This window comes from Larimichthys crocea, chromosome XXII (genome assembly GCF_000972845.2).
Source record: "Larimichthys crocea isolate SSNF chromosome XXII, L_crocea_2.0, whole genome shotgun sequence".
NCBI classification, from domain to species: domain Eukaryota; kingdom Metazoa; phylum Chordata; class Actinopteri; family Sciaenidae; genus Larimichthys; species Larimichthys crocea.
This window is the reverse complement of record NC_040032.1, coordinates 6,213,058-6,235,337: the sequence shown is the minus strand read 5'-3', so window position 1 is coordinate 6,235,337 and position 22,280 is coordinate 6,213,058. Positions and strand designations below refer to the sequence as shown.

The following is a 22,280-nucleotide window of genomic DNA, read 5'->3' as shown; positions in this document are numbered from 1 at the left end:
CAAGGTGCCAACTGATTTAACTGATTTAAATCTGTACTATAACGCCTGTGTGATGCATCAAATCATTCATAAAATTAACCCTAGACTATGTGTGCTGGTTCCGGTCTGTGGTCCTCAGGATGCAAATGATACCAGAAATAAACATCTAAAAAGAGGACTAAAAAGTACCAGCTTGTCTCTTGCATGCAGTGGACCGCAGATCTGGAACGAGCTCAATGGGAATTTAAAAATGGTGAAATCCATCTCCACCTTCAAAAAAAAGCTGAAAATGAAATGGATTCATTCTTATATAGAGAGCTGCAACCTCTGATAAAGCTACTGTTAGTATGTATGGGGACCATGTTGTATGTCGTCTAATGTCTGTTAATGTTCTATGTAGTGTATTGTCTTGTTTTGTATTGTTTTGTTCTGCATGTACACAGGCTCCCTCAATAAGCCTTAGATAGCTTCTACGGGAGACGGGAGACCTTTCTTTTTAAGTTTAAATAATGACAATTACTGGATGTCAATATGTTGTGAAAGAAAGAAAGAACTGCTCATTAGTTTTCGGAAGCTAACCATTCATACACATTCACACACCGAGGACGTGGTACTGACGTAGTTTCAGTATCTTGCCCAAGGACACTTCGACATGCAGACTGGAGGAGCCGGGGATCGACCCGCTCTCCCACAAATAGCTGCATATGAATTCAGAATTTGTTGGCAAAACACCAAGATTTTGGCACCGGCATTGTTCTGGTTTCAGTTTGTAATCAGAGTAGTATTGACCAGTCTTGTTTGAGAAAGCTTCGGTTGCAACAGTTCATGTGGAGCAAAAGAGGTGGAAGGCATTGAAATGCAATTTAAAAAAAAGTTATCATCTGATGACAATGTAGCTTTAAAAAAAAAAAAATCTGCACATTTTGTATCTGTCTATGCCTATCTGTTCATAGAGATTTGCAGAAATGTATAAAGTGAGATTACAACATTCTATAAAATATCTAATACTCTAGTTCTCCAAAGAAAAAAGTCGAGTTAATAAGAAAACTTGGAGCAGAGCATAAATGAATGTCAAAACTAAACACAAATTAAACTCCCTCATAATATCCATTTCAAGTTTATGACTGAGACTGTTGAAATTTCAATCAATTCTGTTTTATCACCGTTACAAATGATTCAGGATTAAAGGGCAGATTTTACTCCACAGGCGATGTTTTATGTCTTTAACCCGACATTCACCTATTGAAGCTGCTTTAGACAGAGGACAAACCTTTTGTGAAAACTCAATAAGGGAAGGGACTATTTTTATTCCTCGTAGGGATTTGTACCTGCTTTATTCCATTGTTATTGATCTTGCCTTAAATGGAGGGCACAGGTAAGGCCATATGATGAGTAAAAGACATCATTTCTTGAGGGCAAGTGTCCGGGGCAGCTGATTGGTTGCTGTGTTTAAACCAAAAAGGCTACGTTCAGGTTGCAGCATCCCTGGGGGGAAATGGTTAAATATTGAACAGTACCTACCATCTTTTCTCCATTTTTCTCATCCACTCTCCACCATAAAGCTGAGGATCACAGGAGAAATTAAAACATAATGCAAAGGTCTTTCCACTTATTGCCGGGCAATTATTATTGATGATCTGTCACATTAACTCACTTTGGGGGAGAATTATAGCAACAATTTGGAATAAAGTGTGAAACAGAAAAAGAGAAATCATTAGATCCTGGGGCTAGTGTTATGAATTACATGCAATAGCCCTTCTGTCCATTCAATGTCAATGGCAGGGGACACTTTCAGCAATCTTGAAGAAGCACATGCATGCATGAATACACACACATGAAGAACTATTTGTGTTGACACTGAGTTTTATCTGGACATTTATTTAATTTTGTTGGCTCGTCTCCCTTGGGGGATTTTGTGTCAACTTGTGTCCTCCAAGATGACTCATTGTTGGGTGGGCTCCTGTTACTGCTGCTCTTGTTCTGTGGTCGGCTCACACAATGCTCCCCTTCCAAAATAGCCAGCAGTTTATGACACAGAAGCAGCAGGAGTGTAGTCATGATTAAAGTTTCCCCATCCTAACGCTGATGTCATCTCCTTGCCTCTTCCTTTGTTATATTTTATCACTCTTTTGAGGAGGTTGTGGATTAATTTTGCCGAGCATTAAGCTGCTTTGATTGATTGATTCTTGCATGCGACTTAATGAATTCATATGATTAATTATCTTGCTTTGCTTATAACTTCATGCTGTTACCCTGCTGACCACAATTTCTTTTCATTCCGAGACGAGAGAAGGAGGTTGTTGAATATTCAAGATAGTGTCCAAGTCCATGTGTGGGCTTTATTGAATGATTAGCAGAAGTAATTTGTTTTCAGAATCTAATTAATCCACTCTGACCCAGCAAGCAATAATGTGCAAGGACGCACACAAACACACACGCACGTCTCGGTAACATCTCCTCTCTTTTTTTTGTCATCCTGACTCTCTCACATGCGTGGATGCATTCATTCAAGGGTGTGTGTTCACATGTGTCTTTCAGCCCTCTGCTCCAGACTCTAGGGACTCTTTCATCTTGGTGGTAGAGCTAGCAATAGATGCAGATCGGTGAATTTCCAGTCTCAGCCAAATAGTTGGGCATAATTGAGTCATCGCACAAGTGACGGCTGCAGACACTCTTCGCCACTTTCTCTCTGTTTGCAGACTCTTTTGTGTCTCTAACTTGCACCGCAGCAGAAGTAGTGAGGAGTAATGTGCAGTGATTTCAGTACTATGGAAGCCATTAGAGGTGAAGCATGAAGTTTTTTCGGTTTCTTGTGTGTGTTTATGTCAGGTAAGACCACATCTTATATAGGATTTATCTCGTAAATAGTCAAAAAAATCATATTAACACCTCACCTCCCGTTGCTTTCAAAGATTCTGCAGTGTATCTGAATTCTTTTCAAACACCAACTAATATTTTTGTTTTTATATGCTCACACACACTTTCTCAAAGATTCCCTGACCCGCACACACAAGGACACTGCAGCTTCATAAGCTCGTGCTTAAGCTAGCCGCTGCTTTATTGATCTGAGCAACTGAACCCATTGCATCATGGAGCTATATCTAAGGTAGGTGTAATCCAAATGGAAAAAAAGAGGTCTGTAGGGGAGGATTTTGATTATTAAGAAAGCAAGCAAGCGAGAGAGATGTATGTTAATCTACAATATGAAAGACCCTTTTGAGATGGGAGTCATGAGGCAACGCTGTAATAATACTTACAGAATGGAAAACAACTCCAGTGAAGTTTTTAGAACAGTGAATATTGTGTTTGAATGAGAAATTCACGTCATCAGTTACTGGAATATTTTTATTAGAGCTTCCGATAAATAGATAGGTGTTTAGGTACGACACATGCTGAAGCTAATATTAGAGTTAGGGCTTGTTATGGACACTTCATCTACTCTAGATTTATAAATCATATAACAGAACTAACCAAAAAGTCCAACCTTTTGGAACTCAAACTCCTCAGCCGCTCCACTCAGCCTCCCTTCATGCATATTTTATAGTTCACATTCACATTTTTATGGAGGTGAAGAAACGAGAGTTCATTTTGACATTGCAGAACTGGAGGTGAGATCAGGTTGCTTTAAAACGGGAGGTGATGACCTGATTGGAGGAGGAGGTTTTTCTTTCATGCTCATCATTTCTCTCCAGCTGAGGCCTTGATGGAATATTTAAGCTTTCACTTGAACTCATGTGTCCCCCTGTACGTATTTTTCCAAATCTATATACCAGCTTTTTGTAATGGTGATTGTTCGGTTTTGTCACATTTTAGTCATGAACGGTGTGAACTGTTCTGGAAGTTTTGCCTACAGTTGCAGCCAACACACATGCTTCTATTCACATTCCTTCCAGGAATCTAATTATACAATTAGTGTAATTTCATCTGAGCAGATAGTATGACTGTAATTTATATTGTTTCCATTTACAGCCTTCACACATCCTTCCCACACAGTATCGCTGTCCCATATCCTGCAGTAACTCCATATGGAGCCAGCATCAATGAAACAGATCAGATGTGGAGTTAGTGGGGCAGTTTAAGAGTAACACTTCTGGTTCAGTCCGACCAAGCAGTGGCTCACAGAAGCCCTGAACCCCTTTAATTTATTAAACAAGCCCAACTCACTAGGCCAGGCGACAAGGAGAGTGTTATAAATATTAAAAGAGGAGTTTGCTCTGCCACGCTCTCTTATTAAATCACACAGAGAAGAATGTATGTGCTCTTATTAAAAGATAATGTGTTTTGGAGCCATAAAAATGTATAACCTTCCTTTCTGGATCCCTCTCTTCCTTGTCGGTTTTCCTTTTCCGTCTTGCTCCAACTTAAAATTTCAGCCTTTTCCTGTCCATCAATCTGTGTTTTTTCATTTCCTTTCTCTGTGTGTGTTCGTACGCCTCACTGTATTTTTCTCCTCCCGTGAGGAGCATCGGACCAGAACAGAATACATAAGGACACAATAGATATAACATGTTTTGGAAGCACTTTCATGGAAAATATTTACACGCTGTATGTGATGAATATGTCACAGGCTTCTGTTGCCTCATGAATGAATGGAATACTCTACTCTTCAGTATCAAATAACCTAGTGGTGGCTTGAAAGATGCAGCTGTACCAGAGATATTGTTTTTTTTCTGTTTCACACTTCCTACTTAATTGTCTAAACCCAGCCTACATTACCCACAATGCACCTCAACCACAGACAGTTCAGTAAGAGATTATGGGGTGTTATGACAGAGGTGGAACTTCCCTTCTTTCTAACTCCAAACCGACACCGACTCTTGTGACATCACTTGAGGCGATTCATCAAACTTTGTGCAGTTCTCTCTGGATACAAGAAGTACTCTCCAAGACTTCGGTGGCTGAAATCAGTGGAACATGCTTAAATTGTATGGCTAGCTCAGTCGCTCAGCAGCCACTAAAGAAGCAAAAGCTGCACAGAGTATAAAAAAAACACATCAAAACATCCATAGAAACTTTTCAAAGCAGCACAATCAGCTGCCCTGCTGTTAAAACAATTGCTGCTTTGCTATGAAATCACTAAATATGCTACTTCTTTCTGAGATTTGGTGCTATAAAGAGGCATTAGCATATTTCTCACTTGCAGAAACATTGGAATATAACTGTGAATAGGATGTTTTGCCATGATGAGGTCTACATTGTAATCCGTACAAAACTCCATGTAGGAGCAGCCTTTAAGGAAGTGATGCAGAAGCAGACAACGTGTTCTTCTATCAAGGGATTTGACTTTCAGCATAACCTCTTGGACATGACACCAGCGTATTGCATGTCTAAAGTGTGTAGTACTCTATAGATGGGCATACGAATGCATGGTCATGGCTTGTTTGTGGCTGCATTGGGGTGTAACAGCCAGACTGAAGCGCGGCAGTAGGACAGTGAGTGTGTGTATGATGGTGAAAAAACACTCGCCGTCCTGACAGATAGAGGTGAAGAGACACAGCCATGTGTGTAACTAAACGCCTCAAGTCAACTCGCCCTGCTGGGCCGTGCCAGGGGAACATTCCTCTACTCTCTGCTCTACTGACCAAGCAGAACTGCAGCACAGTGAAATCACACTACACACCGCCTGTGTGTCAGTGTGTGTGTCAGTACGAGTGTGTGTGTTTGTCCACTGGGAGGCGATGAAGTGTGACGGCCTGGTCACTCGGACCGTGGAGAGTTATGGAGCGAGGGCGAGCCAGCTGTTCAATTTGGTCACATGGTTGGACACAGAAAGAAAAGGAGAATACTGAAGAGAAACAGTGTCAATGCACAACGCGTGTTGTGTCTAAAGCGTCTATCACTGCTCGCCCTGTCCTGACACCGCCATATTTTAGCCATCATCAGCCCAGATACACAAAAAAATGACAGGTTGTATATGGCTTGCTCTGACACTTGGAGGAGGATAATGAGATGAGTGCTAATTTCTCAGGTGTCATGGACCGATATGAATAATACACGCTATTCCATTACCAATCTCCCCCATTGCCGTCACTGTCAGCTTTTTTTAAATTTTTTTATTCCATTCACCAGCAGTGGACACCGTTAGTGTCACATCCCTGCTCTTATCCTGAATAGCCTGCACGCCAGATAAAGGAAGTCTAAGTGAATACAGGAAAAAAGCTATTGTTGACGTCGAGGGCAAACCTTTGATGGGTCTCTACATGAGGCGTGAACAGCCTCATCATGCAGATTCTTCAATCTTCATGGCCCTTCTGTCATTCTGGCTGCTTTTCCAACAGCTGGGTCCCGTACTAACTCTCTAACACCCAATTCATTTCACCAAAAAAAAACGAAGATTGATCTTTCCCTTTTTTATTTTCCATGTGATGATTTATTTACTATGTACCACTCTCCCACCGCTGCCCTGGTTTGCATGTTTGGGACTCCTGCGTCACTGTTGGGACGATCCTGAATTATTCAGTTCTTCTTTCCGGGTCTGTCTTTCATTCCTTTTTTTCTTTATTTTTCAGGATGAATGTGGGTCTGCCGGTAGACGCTCTTTGTGTCAATGTGGTGTCCGTCTTTCTTCCTCTCTCTGTCTTTCCCTCGTTTTATTATTCTCAGAGAGCTAGGCAGTTCTGCTCTGACTGCTGAAATGTGATGTGAAAGGAGAGAGGAATGACAGCAGCTCATTAGAGCAGGAACGAGCTGGAAATAATCTTCTTTTTCCTCCTTTCTCTGTTTTGTATTGTCTGTTTTTGGCTGTTTCTCTGCCTTCACACCAACACCTCACCAACTGCTTCACCACCTTCACCGACTCTCTCTCTCTCTCTCTTTATATCTTTCCTCAGATCCAAACGCTGTGGGGCAGCACGGCACTGACCATGCCTTGATCGGAGGAGTGGTGGCTGTAGTGGTCTTTGTCACCTTGTGTTTAATCATTGTTCTGGGAAGATACCTGGCCAGGCATAAAGGTAAAACCACAGCGGAACAGACCTGAGTCTCTCAAGGCTTGTGGAACTAGTGGAGCATGTTGTACTTGTCCCATTAGACCTCAGAGACTTTCCCCAATTCCCAAGTTACAAGTGAACAAGAAAAAAGAACAGTCCTACATACAAGGCATGATGCCACAAGTGTATTGAGGTTATTTTATGTCTTTTTCCATAAATTCCATGGAGGATTAGCTCCTTGTTGAACTCCTTGTTCTCAGTCATAACACATTAAACTCTGAAAACATAGACATTTATTATGACACGTTCTGAGGATAACATCATGTCCATGTCTGTGAATCCACATAGGAATCAGAGAAAAAATGTGCTCTTCATAATTCTAGAATTGACTTCGTCATCACATTTTTATGTTTTCTTCATGTCAAAGTAAACAGTGACAGTTATTCTGTCCATCCACGGATACACTGCAAACTGAAACCCCTAATAGCTAGTTCAACATACTTATCACAGTGCCAGTGTGTCAAAATGTCAGTCCATCCATGGTGAAATGGGAAAGACTTCCTGTTTACATTCCTTTAGAGCATTATGGGATCTATAGTTCCAAAACTATTTATATCCTTGAATGGAAAAAAAAAATAGCAGAATAAAAAATAAGAACTTCTCTCTAGTTCCAGACCCACAGAAGCTCTTCTACATGGTTGTGACATTCTTCTTTAAAACCTGTGGATATACATTATATTACATTCAAACTGTATAAAACTAAATTGTATAAAACTTTTTATATAGTCTGACCTAAAACATGTATATTGATGTCATTTTTGAGTAGCCCAGCTTACTCAGAAAATAACAATATATAATGCATGAAGTGATTTTGCTAAGGAGAAAAGAGAGAAAAGAGCAGAACAGCCTTGAGTCCAAAGTTGAACTCTTGAAAGTTTCATCACATTATTCATACGAGAAACTTCAAGCCTAGACTGCCACCACAGAGAACAATGAAGGTGTATTTTGTTGCTGGCTTCACACACTTACTCTCTGTTGTATTTACATACCCCGTACTATCCCATCCTATTCTCATCGTTCTGTATATGAATTATGGAGCATTACTGATGTTGTCTTCTGATGTGTTTTTCGCCTCAGGCAGCGAACACCATGCAGGGCTGCTCGGTATTTGTTTTCCCTGATATAGGTTTGTTTTTTCCTCTTTCCTCAGGAACATACTTGACAAACGAGGCCAAAGGAGCAGACGATGCACCCGACGCAGACACAGCTATCATCAACGCTGAGGGCAACCATGCACACGCAGAGGAAAAGAAGGAATACTTCATTTAGACTGCAGAGGGAGCTGTGCCGCTCTCTTCTTCCCCTCCCCCTCTTTCGATCTCTGTATCTCTTTCTCTCTTTCTCTCTGTATCCCCCTTTACTTCTCCATCTCTGACCACTGCCCCCGTCGTGTCGAGGAACCCGTAGGCAGTCCACAGACAGAGGTTCCCCAAGTGTTTTCCTATTATAGCCTTCTGTTGAGCCCATTTGTATCATTTATCTCTTTTCTTTTATTTCTTTCTTTCTTGTTTTTTTTTTATTTGTTTGTTGTTTTGGCAGCCGGTGTTCACAGGCAGCTTGCCGGTGCTGCTGAAGTTGTCTGGTTTATTCATCCTTTACATAAATTCCTGGAAGTCTGTATATCTACCATGACTGCTTCTTTACATGGCCCCTTGTTCATCCCCTCTCCCTGTTCCCATCCAAGCAGACACCCAAACACATACTATATTCCCTTTGTTCACACACACACACACACACACACTCACTCATACACATTCACTCATATACACACACACACGCAAACACGTATCATATCTCACATCAACACGGTGCCTAAAAATACAGACGCCATTGAACTTCTGTCAATGCCTTCATGTATCGTCTGTCAGTAGCAATGTAAATGCTTCGTAGGTGGTTAACTGGACCATCATTTCATTGCTTAGCTCACAGCTTTTGATTATGCATTGCGTCTTTTTTTATTTGAATGAGAAATCTTTGCTGTTTACGCCTTATACGTGTATATCACACTGAATATGGTACTTTTAGATGATCCAACCCCCCCCCCCCCCCAACCTCATCCCCTCTAAATAGACTTGTAATTAAACAGTTGACCCTTGTAAGATAAGAAGAAGGTTTTGTGTAACACTGTAGCAAGGTTTGTCAGTATAATTTTCATTATTATCTAGGGGTAATAAAGGGTCGTGTGGTATTGTTTAGAACAGAGAATACACAAAGATGCTAGAGGAAGCATTGCATCGAATAAACTCAATCAAGTATATAAAACCATTTGCTAAACCTGCTGTTCCTATGTACCTTCGTCTGTATATTCCTGCACTGTCCAGGCTGCAGTTTAGCAAAACACCAACACCTCTTTACAATGTCCTCTTTCCAGTAGTTTGTGATTCACATAAAAGGTTCAGGTGTACAGAAAGACTCAGTCTCCTCTCTCTAAAAGTTGTATAAATTGTATTGAAGTTAGTTTAGCTTTTCACTTTGGATTATTTTGTTTCTGTTTATGTCACATTGGAATCATTTTAAGGCTTTAGGACCCTGTGAAATGTAAAACTAACCACCAGGTGTTGATATGGGGCAGAACAGGTTTTTAGTGTTAAATCTTTCCTCATTCTTTCAGTAATGTCATTTTGATTGATACCTCTTGTGAGTTTGAGGTCCAGGCAGCTTTCTACAGTGGTCTGTACACACATTTCTGTTCATTGACTGGCTCATAGATAACTATTCGATCACAGTATTACTTAATACGAACAGTCAGAACATCAGTTGAACACAACATTTCTGTTTTAGCAGTTTCTGATGATTTAGTTAAAGTGTAGTTATCACCAACACGTGGCAAACGCCCACCGCTGAAGCTGCATAACTGCTCCTCTTAATTCCATTTTGCCAGAGCCGCTCCCCATGAACTGAATAAAATTTCCATTTCATGGGGTCTTCAAGCAAGGAAAAAAAAAAAAGAGAGAGAGAAATAGTGTGCGAGTGCTGGGTCGTAGATCTGCAGGGGCCTCCTTTCCAAAACTAAAAGCTGAAGATAAATAGAGAAGCACAAAAACTAGATCGCCTTGGAAATGATTCTTCTATTGAATATTGGGTGGTGGAAAGATGACAAGGCTGTCTTTGATTCAATTCTGGAGGGAAAAAAATACAGTGCAGTTCTTTTTGAAAATGTAAACAAAATCATGTTTTTATATATAAAAAAATAATAATGTTTATAATATTTTGGGTTTAAACGGTTCTAAACTCCCTGCTGTATATTGTGTCTGCTAAAATGTGGTTGATTGTGAAAATTGCTGTTCAATTCTGGATTCCCATATTCCTTCAAATTTGTATATTAGCCACCTTATCTATTTTTATTATTTTTATTTTTATTTCTTTTTCTCATTGCATAATCCTTAGAAAACTTTAAAAGAAATGCATTTTGTTTTGGCACAAGGCATGTATATAATGTGTGAAAACTGAACTTTGGTAATACACATTAGCATGTTTTTGTTTCTTGGTTCTTTTTCATACTTAATTTATTTGAACTGAAGTTATTTAAGAGAGAACCACAATGAAAGGTTGTTTGTAACTTTTTTTCGGAGAAGGGTGGCTTCTTGTCTTTGTGGCGTGGTCTGAGGTGCTACAGATCTGAAAGATTTGGTGTTGTAGAAAATGTAATTAACAAAGAAAGGAAATGATATATGAAAAACAATGGTGGAGTCCTGTATGTTCAACTTTTTGTCAACAGAAAGAGAAAAAAAAATGTGCATCTGTCTTTACCAAATCCTTAAAATCCCATTTGAATCGAATATAAATGCATTAAAAGGAACATTGCCTTCATGTTGGAGGCAGGTTTTTCACACACAAAGACAGACATATCCCAGTAAACAACTTCTGCTTCTTTTTGTATATCTCTGTCATTCATCTCTCATCACTTTGCAGGAATCTGGCTGATTTACTTTCCTGTGAAAGAGCGATAAACACTGTGGCCTCTGGAACTAAAGACTTAAAGGCAAGGCACTAATCTTCTGAGTGCGAGCAAATTATTACCAAGGGCAATAAAATAGTGGGCCCAGCTGTCTCTAATTCGATGGCCAATTTACAACATTATGCAAATAAGGTCAGCAAGTGAGGTCTTTCTCTGTGTGTGTGCTGTAACTCAAGCACCGCTGGGTGAATCACAAGTTTGGAATCATTAGAATGACAACGTCAGTTTTTGCCCATCTCCTCAGATGTAGAAATTTAAGTTGCCTGTTACGTTTGAAATATGTTAATTCCTTGTTTTAAAAATGCAGAAGCCTCGCTACAGTCTGCATATTTTACTATTTTAGTGCCCTTCAATCAATGCACTGCCATTAACAGGTTTAACTTCAGCCTCGCCCACAAACCTTCAGTGTGTAGAGACTAAAGCAGTCAAGACTGGCTCTTGGTCTTTAGAAACCTTGTGTACCACATGTGTGTATAGATACATTTATCACAGTCATGTAATGTCTTGTTCTTTTTTTTTTTGTTTGTTTACTTTTCTATCCAATTATTTTCATGTCTTAAATCAGTGTCGGTGTCAATCAAATTTGCTGTTGCTTCACACGTGCGTCGCCGTATCATAAGAGGGCGGTCGAATCGATTTGCTGATTCTGAAGTCGGAGAAACAGGCTGTTTTATATAAAAGGAGCAGTGTGTAAGGTTTCAGGTGCTCTATTGGCAGAGTATGGCAGACAAATTGAATATAATATTCATAACTATGTTTTCATTGGTTATAATCACATGAAAATAAGTACTGCTGTGTTTTTGTTTGCTTGGAATGAGCTCATTATATCGACAGTGGGAGTGGGTCCTCCACCATGTTGAACTGTTTCTAAGTAACCCAGAAGAGACAAACCAAACACTGGCTCTTACGAGTTTCATGGCCACAGTAGTTTCGCCTACACACATGGAGGGGAAAGAGAAGGGGGAGGTGAGGGGTATTCAGGCGGTTGCAATCTGTAACTTCACCACTAGATACCACTGAATCCTACACACTGGTCCTTTACATGAACTCATAAATAACCAGGCCATTCCCTGAATTATGCACTCTGACTAATTTGGTGGACATTTCTTAGTATATGGTAAACTGTGTTTCGTTTTTTCTTTCTGAAAACCACGTGTAAATATTTGTTTTGACACAACAGTAATGAGCTAATTTGTTGCAAATTGTCTTTTTGTGATAGTTAGACAAGACCTGAATCTTTTTTTTTTTTTTTTTAATTGTTATTCTAACAGCCTGGCACATACCACCATGCACTATTTTGCTATGATAGAACCAACTGTAGCTTGGGGTCAGTTATTAGTCAATCTTTTTTCTGTTGTTGTTGTCGGTTGAAACTAAGCTTTAAACTTGTTGCCTCCTTGTTTTCCAACATATATCAATTCGGTTCATATCCACTATATCACGGGCCTCTAATTTTATCCTGGCAGCAACAAGACAGCCATAGCGCTAACGTGGTCACAGAGCTATTTTCATTGGCACAAGTCCATTTTTAAAAATTTGTCTCCATTCGGTTCAAACGTGCCAACTTTCTTTGACTGAAGGTAGAAGTGGTGCAGAGGTTATGTGTTATGGTCATGCACTTCTGCACAATTTTGATCTTCAAGTTGGTGATGGCACATACTGACCTGTACAAAAAACATTCATGTATGCATTACTTTTGCTTCTTTCACTGTAAATTGCTTTTTTTTTATCACAGATTTATAGAAACATAAAATACATTTTTTTAATGTGATTAAAGTGGTTTGTAGAAATGAATGGCTGATTTCTAGCCGTATTGTCATTGACAGCCGCTTGACAATTGTGTGATCGTTCCCTTTCAGTTGATTAAACACATGTGTGTTACCTGTATTAGGAAACAGACAGTTATATAAAAAACACAATTTATTATACTACAAAGTTACTGTCGATGTTGACTAAGTGCACTGATATCAATATTTTATAAAAAAACATAACATCATATCACAAAAATTCAGTGTAAATAATAAATAATCTAAAGTCAACTCAAAAAAGGGAACATCACCACATCCATGGGGAGCTGTTTATTTGTGCCTTGTGACTCTGCACCTCCGGTTTACTCCTTCAACCTCCTCCTGCCTGTCTGCTTCTTTTAAAGGGGGATGAGACGAGCCGATGTTATTGGTAATTACTGAAGCTCGTCCTAACTCCACCTGCTGATACTGCATTATGTATTCATCCTGCTCGAGCCTTTTCATCACGCTGTACTGCACCCTGCGGTCACAGAGCGTTGCAGTGAGTCGAGCACATTTGGCCTGCGTTTGACCCCCGCCCAAGTTTGCGCTTGCAATTGTCCCAGTTTTCAGGAAATTAGAGGCCCACGTCAACTCGAAACTCTGAATTTAAAAAGAGATGAATACGTTAAGTTTTGATGGTTTTTTATTCTCCACAGCAGCGATGATAGCATGACATGGCCCCGTCCAGTCCTGTCTCTCCTCCTCTGACCCTTCATGTGTCTTTGCTGTACAGTTTGGCTTCAGTGCACTTCTTTGTTCCTCTGCAATATTGACACTAGATCAATCAGCCCAATCTCCATATTATCGGAATGATGACAGCAACATGTGACACACTCGCATTTTTTATTTTTTTTATTTTATTATTATCATTTTTTCATTATATCTGATTTTGTTTTGTTTTTTTGTTTTTTTTTGCATCTCAGGAATACTTCATTTAGACTTCTGGATTGTTTTTTGTCTTAAAACAGGGATTTGTGAGCTCTCCCACTCTGCTAGTCCCTGAACGCTGACACCATGTATTTTGTTGAGTTTAAGGTTATCACAATGTTAATAAAAACGATTCAGTGATTCTTCAGTAATTCTGTCATCTCGCTGTCATTGGGATATTGGAGTTTTTTTTTTTTTTTTTTATGATCACTGACTTGAAATACTGATATTTAGAAATATGCTGCAAATAATTCTGAGTTTCAAGAATGATAGAAGTTGTGTTTATACACGATGTTATCTAATTTTTAGCTTATGGTGTGTAAGCAGTTCAATGCTTTTGTCCTCTGTCGTCATGTTTTCCTTGTAACTACACGCATCTTCATGTGTATCAGTCAGTCACTCCCAAAATACAAACTATTCACAGTAAAGATGAGTAAAGATCAGGATTAAAGCTATACACTTTAGTTCAGCTTCTGATGTATGTTGGTGAAATAAGGGGTTTCATATCAAGCTGTACTGAGAGGGCTTGATTCGATATATAGCACCATACTGAAGGTGTTTTTCTCCCATTGTCTGTGGGATTTATTATATTTAATTTAGAGGTTCGTTCTCATGTATGAAATAAAAATTGTTGAATAAATAGTTGCCAAAACATCTGTAAAAGTCTGATTCTATTTTTTTTTTAATCATCGTTTTCCTTCTGGATTCAGTATTTCTGAGCAGAGTGATAAGCACTGATGATACACTATAAATACTGCTGCTTTGGAAACTACAGCTACAACCACAAGCACATACACATGTCCATGTCCAATTTTTATTAACGAGTAATTCATGTTGAGTTCTCTTATCTGTGCGCAGATGCCATTCAATTTGTCATGAGTCTTTCAGCTGTATTTTCCTGTTTCGGTTGATGCTCTATAAAAGGCTGTATGTTCCTGCAGAAATAGCTCGGTGATAAACAGAACTTTGAAATTAGACTCAGTGAATCAGGACAAAGTGATGTAGGGAAAAGAATGAGGAAAACCTCTATATATGTAGCATCTCTACATGTTTTATACATTTCTTCCAGCTTTTCACTAACATGGACCACACCAACAATGCAATCTTTTAAATGAACGAAAAGAATGAAAGATTGAAAGATTGTGAGTGAAGCGTGAACTCTGTTGCTGTGTTGTGAGAAATCCAGTGTAGCACCCAGGCACGACGGACCCCTATGACAAACCCTGTGGAGAGTAGGAAGGTAGAAATAGGGGTGAGGAATACAAGAGAGAATGAGGACGAGGAGGGTATTTATAGGAATGTGGGAATTGGCATGGTTGAGGTGTGGTCCTGCTCCTGAAACTGTGCTTCTAAATCTATTGAAGATTTAGAAAAGATCACAGTCAATCTTGCAACTAAACACTTGAGCATCATGATGATAATAATAATAATAATAAGAAGAAGAAGAAGAAGAAGAAGAAGAAGAAGAAGAAGATCACTGTATTCACTTGAAAAAGCCTTCAGTAGACAAATTGTGGTCAGATTTAGGGTAATACAGTAGCACAGGAAGTGGTGGCCAGTGTGCAGATTCAGAAGTAATACCACAATGTGAAAACACTCAAAGTATTATCAGTAAATCGTACTTGCAGATGCAGATGTTTAATGTTGTTTTTATCTGTAGCAATGCATCATGGTCTATGAGATCATCATATGATGTAATGTCATTGTCTTGTGAGAACCACCATGTATCTCAACAATACTTTTTCATGACCTCAGAAAAAAAATGTGACAATTTATTTCCCAGCTGATATAAGAGGGGTTTTAAAGAGTTGAGGAGAATTCTTTCAACTCTTAAAGAGAAAGAACTTAATCTAACTACTGTCTAACACTGTCAGATGAAGCTGAATAAAATGGAAATCGTCAGGTAAACTAAGTGTCAGGTCCGACCGTCCAAAGACATGCACTTAATAGGTGAATTGGTGACTTGCCCATAGGTGTGTGTTGTTGTTTGACCCTGTGATGGACTGGGTCCACTCTGCCTTAAGTCAGGATAGGCAGGATAGGCTCCTACCCCACCACGACCCTGATGAGCATACATAAGTGGATGTCTGGTGAAGTGAAAATCCCTGACCATGTGACTTCCATCATTTCAGTTCTGACAGCATGAGGAGAGCGCATGAATGCGAGGGAATGCATCTCCATGAGTTCATGGAGCACATGAATGAACATGAAAAGGGAGAGACTGAGAGAAGGTGTGGCTCTAGATAGACAGGGAGGCGGGTAAGGTATCCATGTATTTCAGTGAGTCAGAAGATGATGACTGAGGGGGGGGAATTAAGTAATGGCAATAACACGTCATGTTAGACCGAAGAAAGCAGCTGCAATCAGCCCACCTGTCAGGAATAAATGCTGCCTGAAGAGGGTTGCATTTCTGCAGCTCAGGTCTGATTCCTCTCCTGATGAAAAGTGAGAGCTCAGTGAAAAACTCAATTACCACTCAGTCAATCAGAGAACTTTCGTGAACTGGGACAGGGAGGTCGAGGACGACCACACAGAAATAGCTTTTCAACGTGAAACATTGTTTTGTATTAATATTGTTTTCATTTCTTCTTTATTGCCGAGCAGATTTCACAAGCAAATGTTTTCATACCCCCAGGGGAGAATTCTATGCAAACTTTCCCCAAATTTGCGCCGAGTTTTTTTTTTTATTCCAGTTTCATTAGATGGTGGAGAACAATAACAGGACAGATGGAAGAGACAGGTGGGATGACAGGCAACAATGGATTTGAAGCCATGCAATGAATGAATAGCATGCGACATAGTCCATGGAGCTGTCACAAAACCCAAAGACAACACTCCATTTTTGAATGCGTATATTCAACACCTTGTCAACGTCGTGCTTCATGCTCAATCACACCCTAAATGTAATGTTAAAATGAATATTACAGTAATATCCAACGTTTAAAAAAAGCTTTTTTTCAGTGAAATGCATTCTTCTCTTTGGACTCAGCTTAGACGTCATTTTTCTTCGTGATAAATATTGGATTTGTTAGTTTCTTTGTTGGAAAAAAAAATATTTTCACAAACTGGTAATTTTGGCTCAAGAATTAAAACTCTAATGGACGACCAAGAATTTGTCTAATCTCAAAGTGATTTGCTGATGAGATTTGCAGATTTGACAACTGTTCAACAACCAGATACAGAAATGATATATTGTACAAAATTGATTGTCCTTAAGGTGCCAATTTCTGCTTCACATTTAAAATGATCTGCTTTTTGCCACCTGTGATACACTCTAAGGAAAATTGTTTTTTCTATAAGTGTGGTGGAGACCTCTGAGTTCTCTGGAGAGCCTTTTTAGCCTTTTTTTTTTTTTATGACAATGTCACCAAATCTAAGCCAATCAGATGTGAACAAATCTTCCTTTCTTTCACCTCTGGAGTCAAATAACAAAGATTAAATTGTATGGAACATGTTAAACTTGCATGAAGTTGATACAAATCTGATCCTCATGTTCATTTTAAACATGACTTATTATGAGTAATGCAAAGTCTGTTAACATTTAAGCTTAAAACGTCTCACTCTTGCTCTTGTCTTTAAATTCATTCAGAAAGTAATATTTTGTGTTACATCTACAGATATATAACAGCAACAGTTATGTCCTTAAAGATTCAGTGATCCAGTGTGTAGGATTTAGTGGCATCTAGCAATGTAGTTGCTGATTGCAACCACCTCACCTCGCCCTCTCCTTTCTAGCATTACAGAGAAATTACAGTGGCCACAAAATGCCCAAAAAAGATCCTATAGTCTATTATTAAATACTGCACCTTGAATAAACAATGGCCAAATACTATTTACACTAAATTCTGGGAAGAGCTTCATAATAAAATGCTTTTTGAAGAACTGAGGTTTCATTCAAAATACATTAAATATGTTGAGAATAGTTTCTGAAAACAATATAAAACAATATTAAACCGTTTTCAGTCCAGGATTTTTTGGGTGTCTTAAAGGGTGGCTCGATGACACACTGAGGCCACCATGAGCATATCCCTGCACCCCTAGCAGAGCCCCCACAGTCCTGGAGCTGATAATACCGCTCATTTTTACCCGATTTTGACACTTAATTTCATAAACTTGTCGACGTTTTTAATCATTAGAATTTGGCTGGGTGGTTAATAACACTTTTTACTTTGGTCTGACAAACTCAGAACAGACATTTATTCTTACTTTACATTGACTTTAAAGAAAGAAGTACGGTGGCCAGGACCCGTGATTGCTCCAAATAAAAGAAACACTGCAAATTTAAAAAAAAAAAAGCCACTGCAAATAAATAACAACGATGCAAAAAAAAAAAAAACACACACAACGGAAGTGAATTACTGGGAAGTATTGTTGCCAGTGCACCGGTGTTTTTTTTATGTGAGTGAAGAAGAAGACGACCAAGAGAGAGAGAGAAACAAACAGAAAAACGAATGAACGAGTAAATGAAAAGGTTAGTGTTTACTGTCTCTACGTGACTGTACTTCTACTTCTCTCGCTCGAAGCTAACAATACGCAACATCCTCCAGTTCAGCTTCAAACCTGGGGCTAGATGGCCTAGCTATAACACACTGACAGGTACAGTCACATAGCAACAGTAAACACTAACCTTTTCATTTACTTGTTCATTCGTTTTTCTTCTTATTTCTCTCTCTCTCTCTCTCTCTCTCTCTCTCTCTCTCTCTCTCTCAGCAGATCCTGCCCCTTGATTCAACTTTGCGAGAGGAAGAGAAGAAAATTGTAGAGAAAGGAACGGCAATTAGAAAGAAGGACGCAGATGGATGTGCTGGGGAAAAGAGAGAGAACTGATACAGTATGTCTCTATTTTTGAAGTCTGCCGCACAAAGGGCTGTTTAAGATGAATGGCACCCCCTCCACACACACACACACACACACACAGCTCTCATTAAGTGTCACTTTCTGAATGTGCCACGGTGCTCAGCCTTACACCTGCCCAGTGCTGTCAGTCTGCCAGCTGCGAGAGCTGGAGCTGTCTCAAAGGTATCAGCCGTTCCATATGCAAATACGTTCCTTTTCTTTATGATGTCGATTCACTTGCCCACGTATCTGGTCGCCTCCTTTCAGCCCTTCAGTCAGAGCCACTTCATTGCATCCCTCTATCAATCCCGATCTCTTCCTTAATCGCTTTCCTCCATAATATCACCTGCCCTCGACACGGGCCCTATAACTCATCTCCATTTCCCTCTTCATCCCTCCTCTCCTTCCTCCTCTGCAGTAGCCAGATCTCCATTTACTTTGTAGGATGACTCACTTCGGAGGGATCGGCCAGGGATGACAGCAGAGATGTTAGTAGCCTTTGATGTTCAGTAATTGTGCTGACCATGTGTAGCCACAACTCACACCAGTCCAGACACACACACACACACACACACACACACTATGACCTGTTTGCTGTGCTTCAAGATGCCATCAGAGAGAATTTGTTCAGAAAAAGACTTTGATGTCTACAAGCTTTACTTTGAGGGAATTTTCTCCACATGAGCCCAAGAACACACTGAGATCCTCAAGCAACACCTCTTTGACTTTTCTCAAGTTCAGGCCAGAGACCAGAGGCGACCAAGCAGGTGACCTCCAGTTAAGACAGTCATGTCAGGGAGGCATGCAGGGAAAACAGACACACTCGTGAAAACATAATAAAAATAAAATCCAGAGATAGTTGAAAGGTTATGAGTCTCATCTCTGCCGGGTAGGTGTGAAGTCACATGCCAATATGCCTCAAACGGTTCAAGTCTGGTTCATTTAACTCAACAAAGAAGAGCTTGAACACGCTAACATTTGAGGCCAGAGATGACAATACATGAAGAGTAAGCCTGAACGCTGTTGGCCGTAATCCAATTTGGATGAAGGCTGAGGTGTGATAGCATAGCCATTAGAAAACTTGTGGCACTTGACTTTGTGAAATTACCTGTTAATGTATTTCACTGAGGAGGTCTCTCATTAAGCACCGCTGAGCAAACCTCACACCTTTTGGCTCTTCAGTGGGTAATAGACTGTAGTCGTGATGGGCTGCTTGTTGACTAGCTGTGTGCAACTGTCTGAGTGTGAAGCACGGTATTACTGGAAGAACACAGTTGGGTAAATAAATGTTTTTTAAATGTTTTTGCTAAAAAGAACAAAAATCCCACAGAGATGAAGAATGTATAATGTGTTGGCAACTTCTTTAGTTTAGTTTTGTTTGACATATCCATGATAATATCAAAGATCTGCGCAAGAGGGACTGCCTTTTGTCTCTCTTTATAGTCGTGGTTTCAAATAAAGGCAAAAATGCATTTATAAGTATTAAATGAGCAATATTATAAGAGCTCAATCCATATGAATTATGAGGGCATTCATAATGAATCATAATGCAGTCATAATGCTTCATGAAACATTATAGATGTGACTTATAATGAAATATAAATTGTCTTATGGATGCTCTTCACTAGTTAAGTAAACAAGAAGCTGACTGATGGGCCTTATAACATTATGAGGACCTATACACACAATAAAACAACTGTATCAACTAACAGTGTGCTATAGCAGTCCATGCAGTCATAAGTTATCACTGTAAGTGTTAATTAAAGTGAATCTATGGATCTGTAATCATTCATGTTTCATTATTGTTGGTGCTCAGTAAAATGTTCATGCACAATTTCGTGCATTTAAACTAATCTGTGATGCATCATGTTTTCAATGTGCGATTAAAGCAATCATGCTGTTCTAACAGACCATATACAACTGTACGCAGTCATTGTTACACCCATAACAGCCCTCCGTCACACACATGCGCACACATGCACAGCTGGGGTCAGTTGTTAATGGAGTCTCAGAGGAATTTTGCTCTACAAGACACCTGAGCACTCTTTTGCTTTTTTTTTAATTCACGCTGTAACTGTTAGTGGGGATATATAACAAGGGGGTATAACTAAATCTCCATTAACTAAAATTATTAATATCAGTGCCGTCATCCTAAAGCAGACAAATTTTACTTTTAATTCTCTGGTTTCTTACACAATAATCACTTATGATTTCATTTAAATGCATGTGTTATAAGCCCCATGAGTCAACCTCTAGTTTAGTCAGGAGCAAGACAAGTCTTATGGTTGCTCTTCTGGATAAGTATTATGAATGAATTATTATTCACGATGAATGTCCCCATACATTATACACTATAGATGTGGTCTTATCATTAATGTTGCTATCTAGATATTAAAATAGGCTCTTCATCATTATTTATTATTTGATCATAATCTGCAGCTTTTGGTGCTCTGGCACTGGGTAAAGTTTTTTTTTTTAAAGTGACAGAAATTTTGGCTGCTCATTTCATGTGGGGAAACATTTCCACTGAAGTTGACAGTCTGGACACGGAACTAATAGCAGCTGTGCTGTTTCACATCTAAACTAATAACAGCACCGAGCCAAAACATCAGTGTATGTCTGTCCAAATGCCTACAAAGCTCATTTTATGTGAAACACCCATGTAGTATATCATAGTGGAATGGAGGATTGCAGAGCATTAGTTGGCCTTTGGCAGGGTGCTGCTGTGGTTGCAGTGATACTTCTAATTTATATCTGCTGCACAACTAATGGAGGATATAAAAGGCCTGAGGTTTGTCCATTCCAGACTATGTGTTTTAGGGCACAGCTCCAAATGATGAGAAAGCATAGTGTTAAATGAGAGTTTTGTGGCAGTAAGGGTGTGTGTGTGTGTGTGTGTGCGTGTGTGTGTGTGTGTGTGGGTGAGTGTGAGTGTATGCGGGTCTGAATGGTGGTGCCTCATTAAATAGCTGAAGAGTTTTGATAGTTTATTACAACAGATATATGGCTTTCTTTGCACTTTTGTCTACTTGACGCACATATATACTGCAGAGATAAACACACAGACACACCACCAGCAAACAGAGCTGACAGCTCAAGTTACATAATTGCTGCAAGTACAAACCCAAAAGCATTTCTTCCTTTTGTTTTGACATGAGCAAACATTTCCTTTCACTTCGTCTATAGAAGGGCAGTGGTGAAATGTAACTAAGTACATTTTACTCAACTACTGTAACCTATTGAAGTATAGTAGCCTATCTACTTTATTACATTTATGTGACAGCTTTAGTTACAAGTTACTTTACAAATCAAGATTTTACAGAAACATAAAAATGTTCAAGTACAGTGGAAACAATTAGCCAGTTAGATTATATTAAAATAATTTGCAAATATTTTGATAACTGCTGAAGTAGTTAGTTAGTTAGTTGTTTTTCCTCTGAATGATTTCAATCATTTTAGTTGAGAGACGACGTTGTGCATCGTGAAGGTGTTGTTTTGGACTCTGGCTAATTGTGGTGGCGTTAAAATCAGTCGATTAATGGAGTAAATAATCAGCATCATCATTCGTTGCATAGAAAAGAGTTCAAAATTATCTCCACCTTAACCGACTCCAATAGTAAAGTCTGGCTTTGAGTCAGTGCTGCAAAGAGATATGCAGGGTTGCAAGGAGAACAAAAGTACCACGCTGTCCAGAAGGTGTGCAGAGAAACAGGTTGACTTTTATTCAGTCACCAAACAAAAAGTTCAAACCGGTCTATCAGAGGATCAACAATCCTTTCTTTGATTGGCTAGTACCAACAA

General features: G+C 39.3%; 1 protein-coding gene across 6 annotated transcripts in view; it reads left to right on the top strand.

Moving 5' to 3' along the window:
- cadm2a (cell adhesion molecule 2a) overlaps positions 1-13,931 on the top strand; it is a 194,369-nt gene extending 180,438 nt beyond the window's left edge. For all 6 annotated transcript variants that reach the window (XM_027273402.1, XM_019253179.2, XM_019253180.2 and 3 more), the window contains 2 exons: positions 6,810-6,932; positions 8,119-13,931. In XM_027273402.1, coding sequence (XP_027129203.1) covers positions 6,810-6,932; positions 8,119-8,237 — 242 coding nt within the window. In that variant the 3' untranslated portion in view covers positions 8,238-13,931. The remainder of the gene's footprint in view (positions 1-6,809; positions 6,933-8,118) is intronic.
- Positions 13,932-22,280: the final 8,349 nt, after the last annotated feature.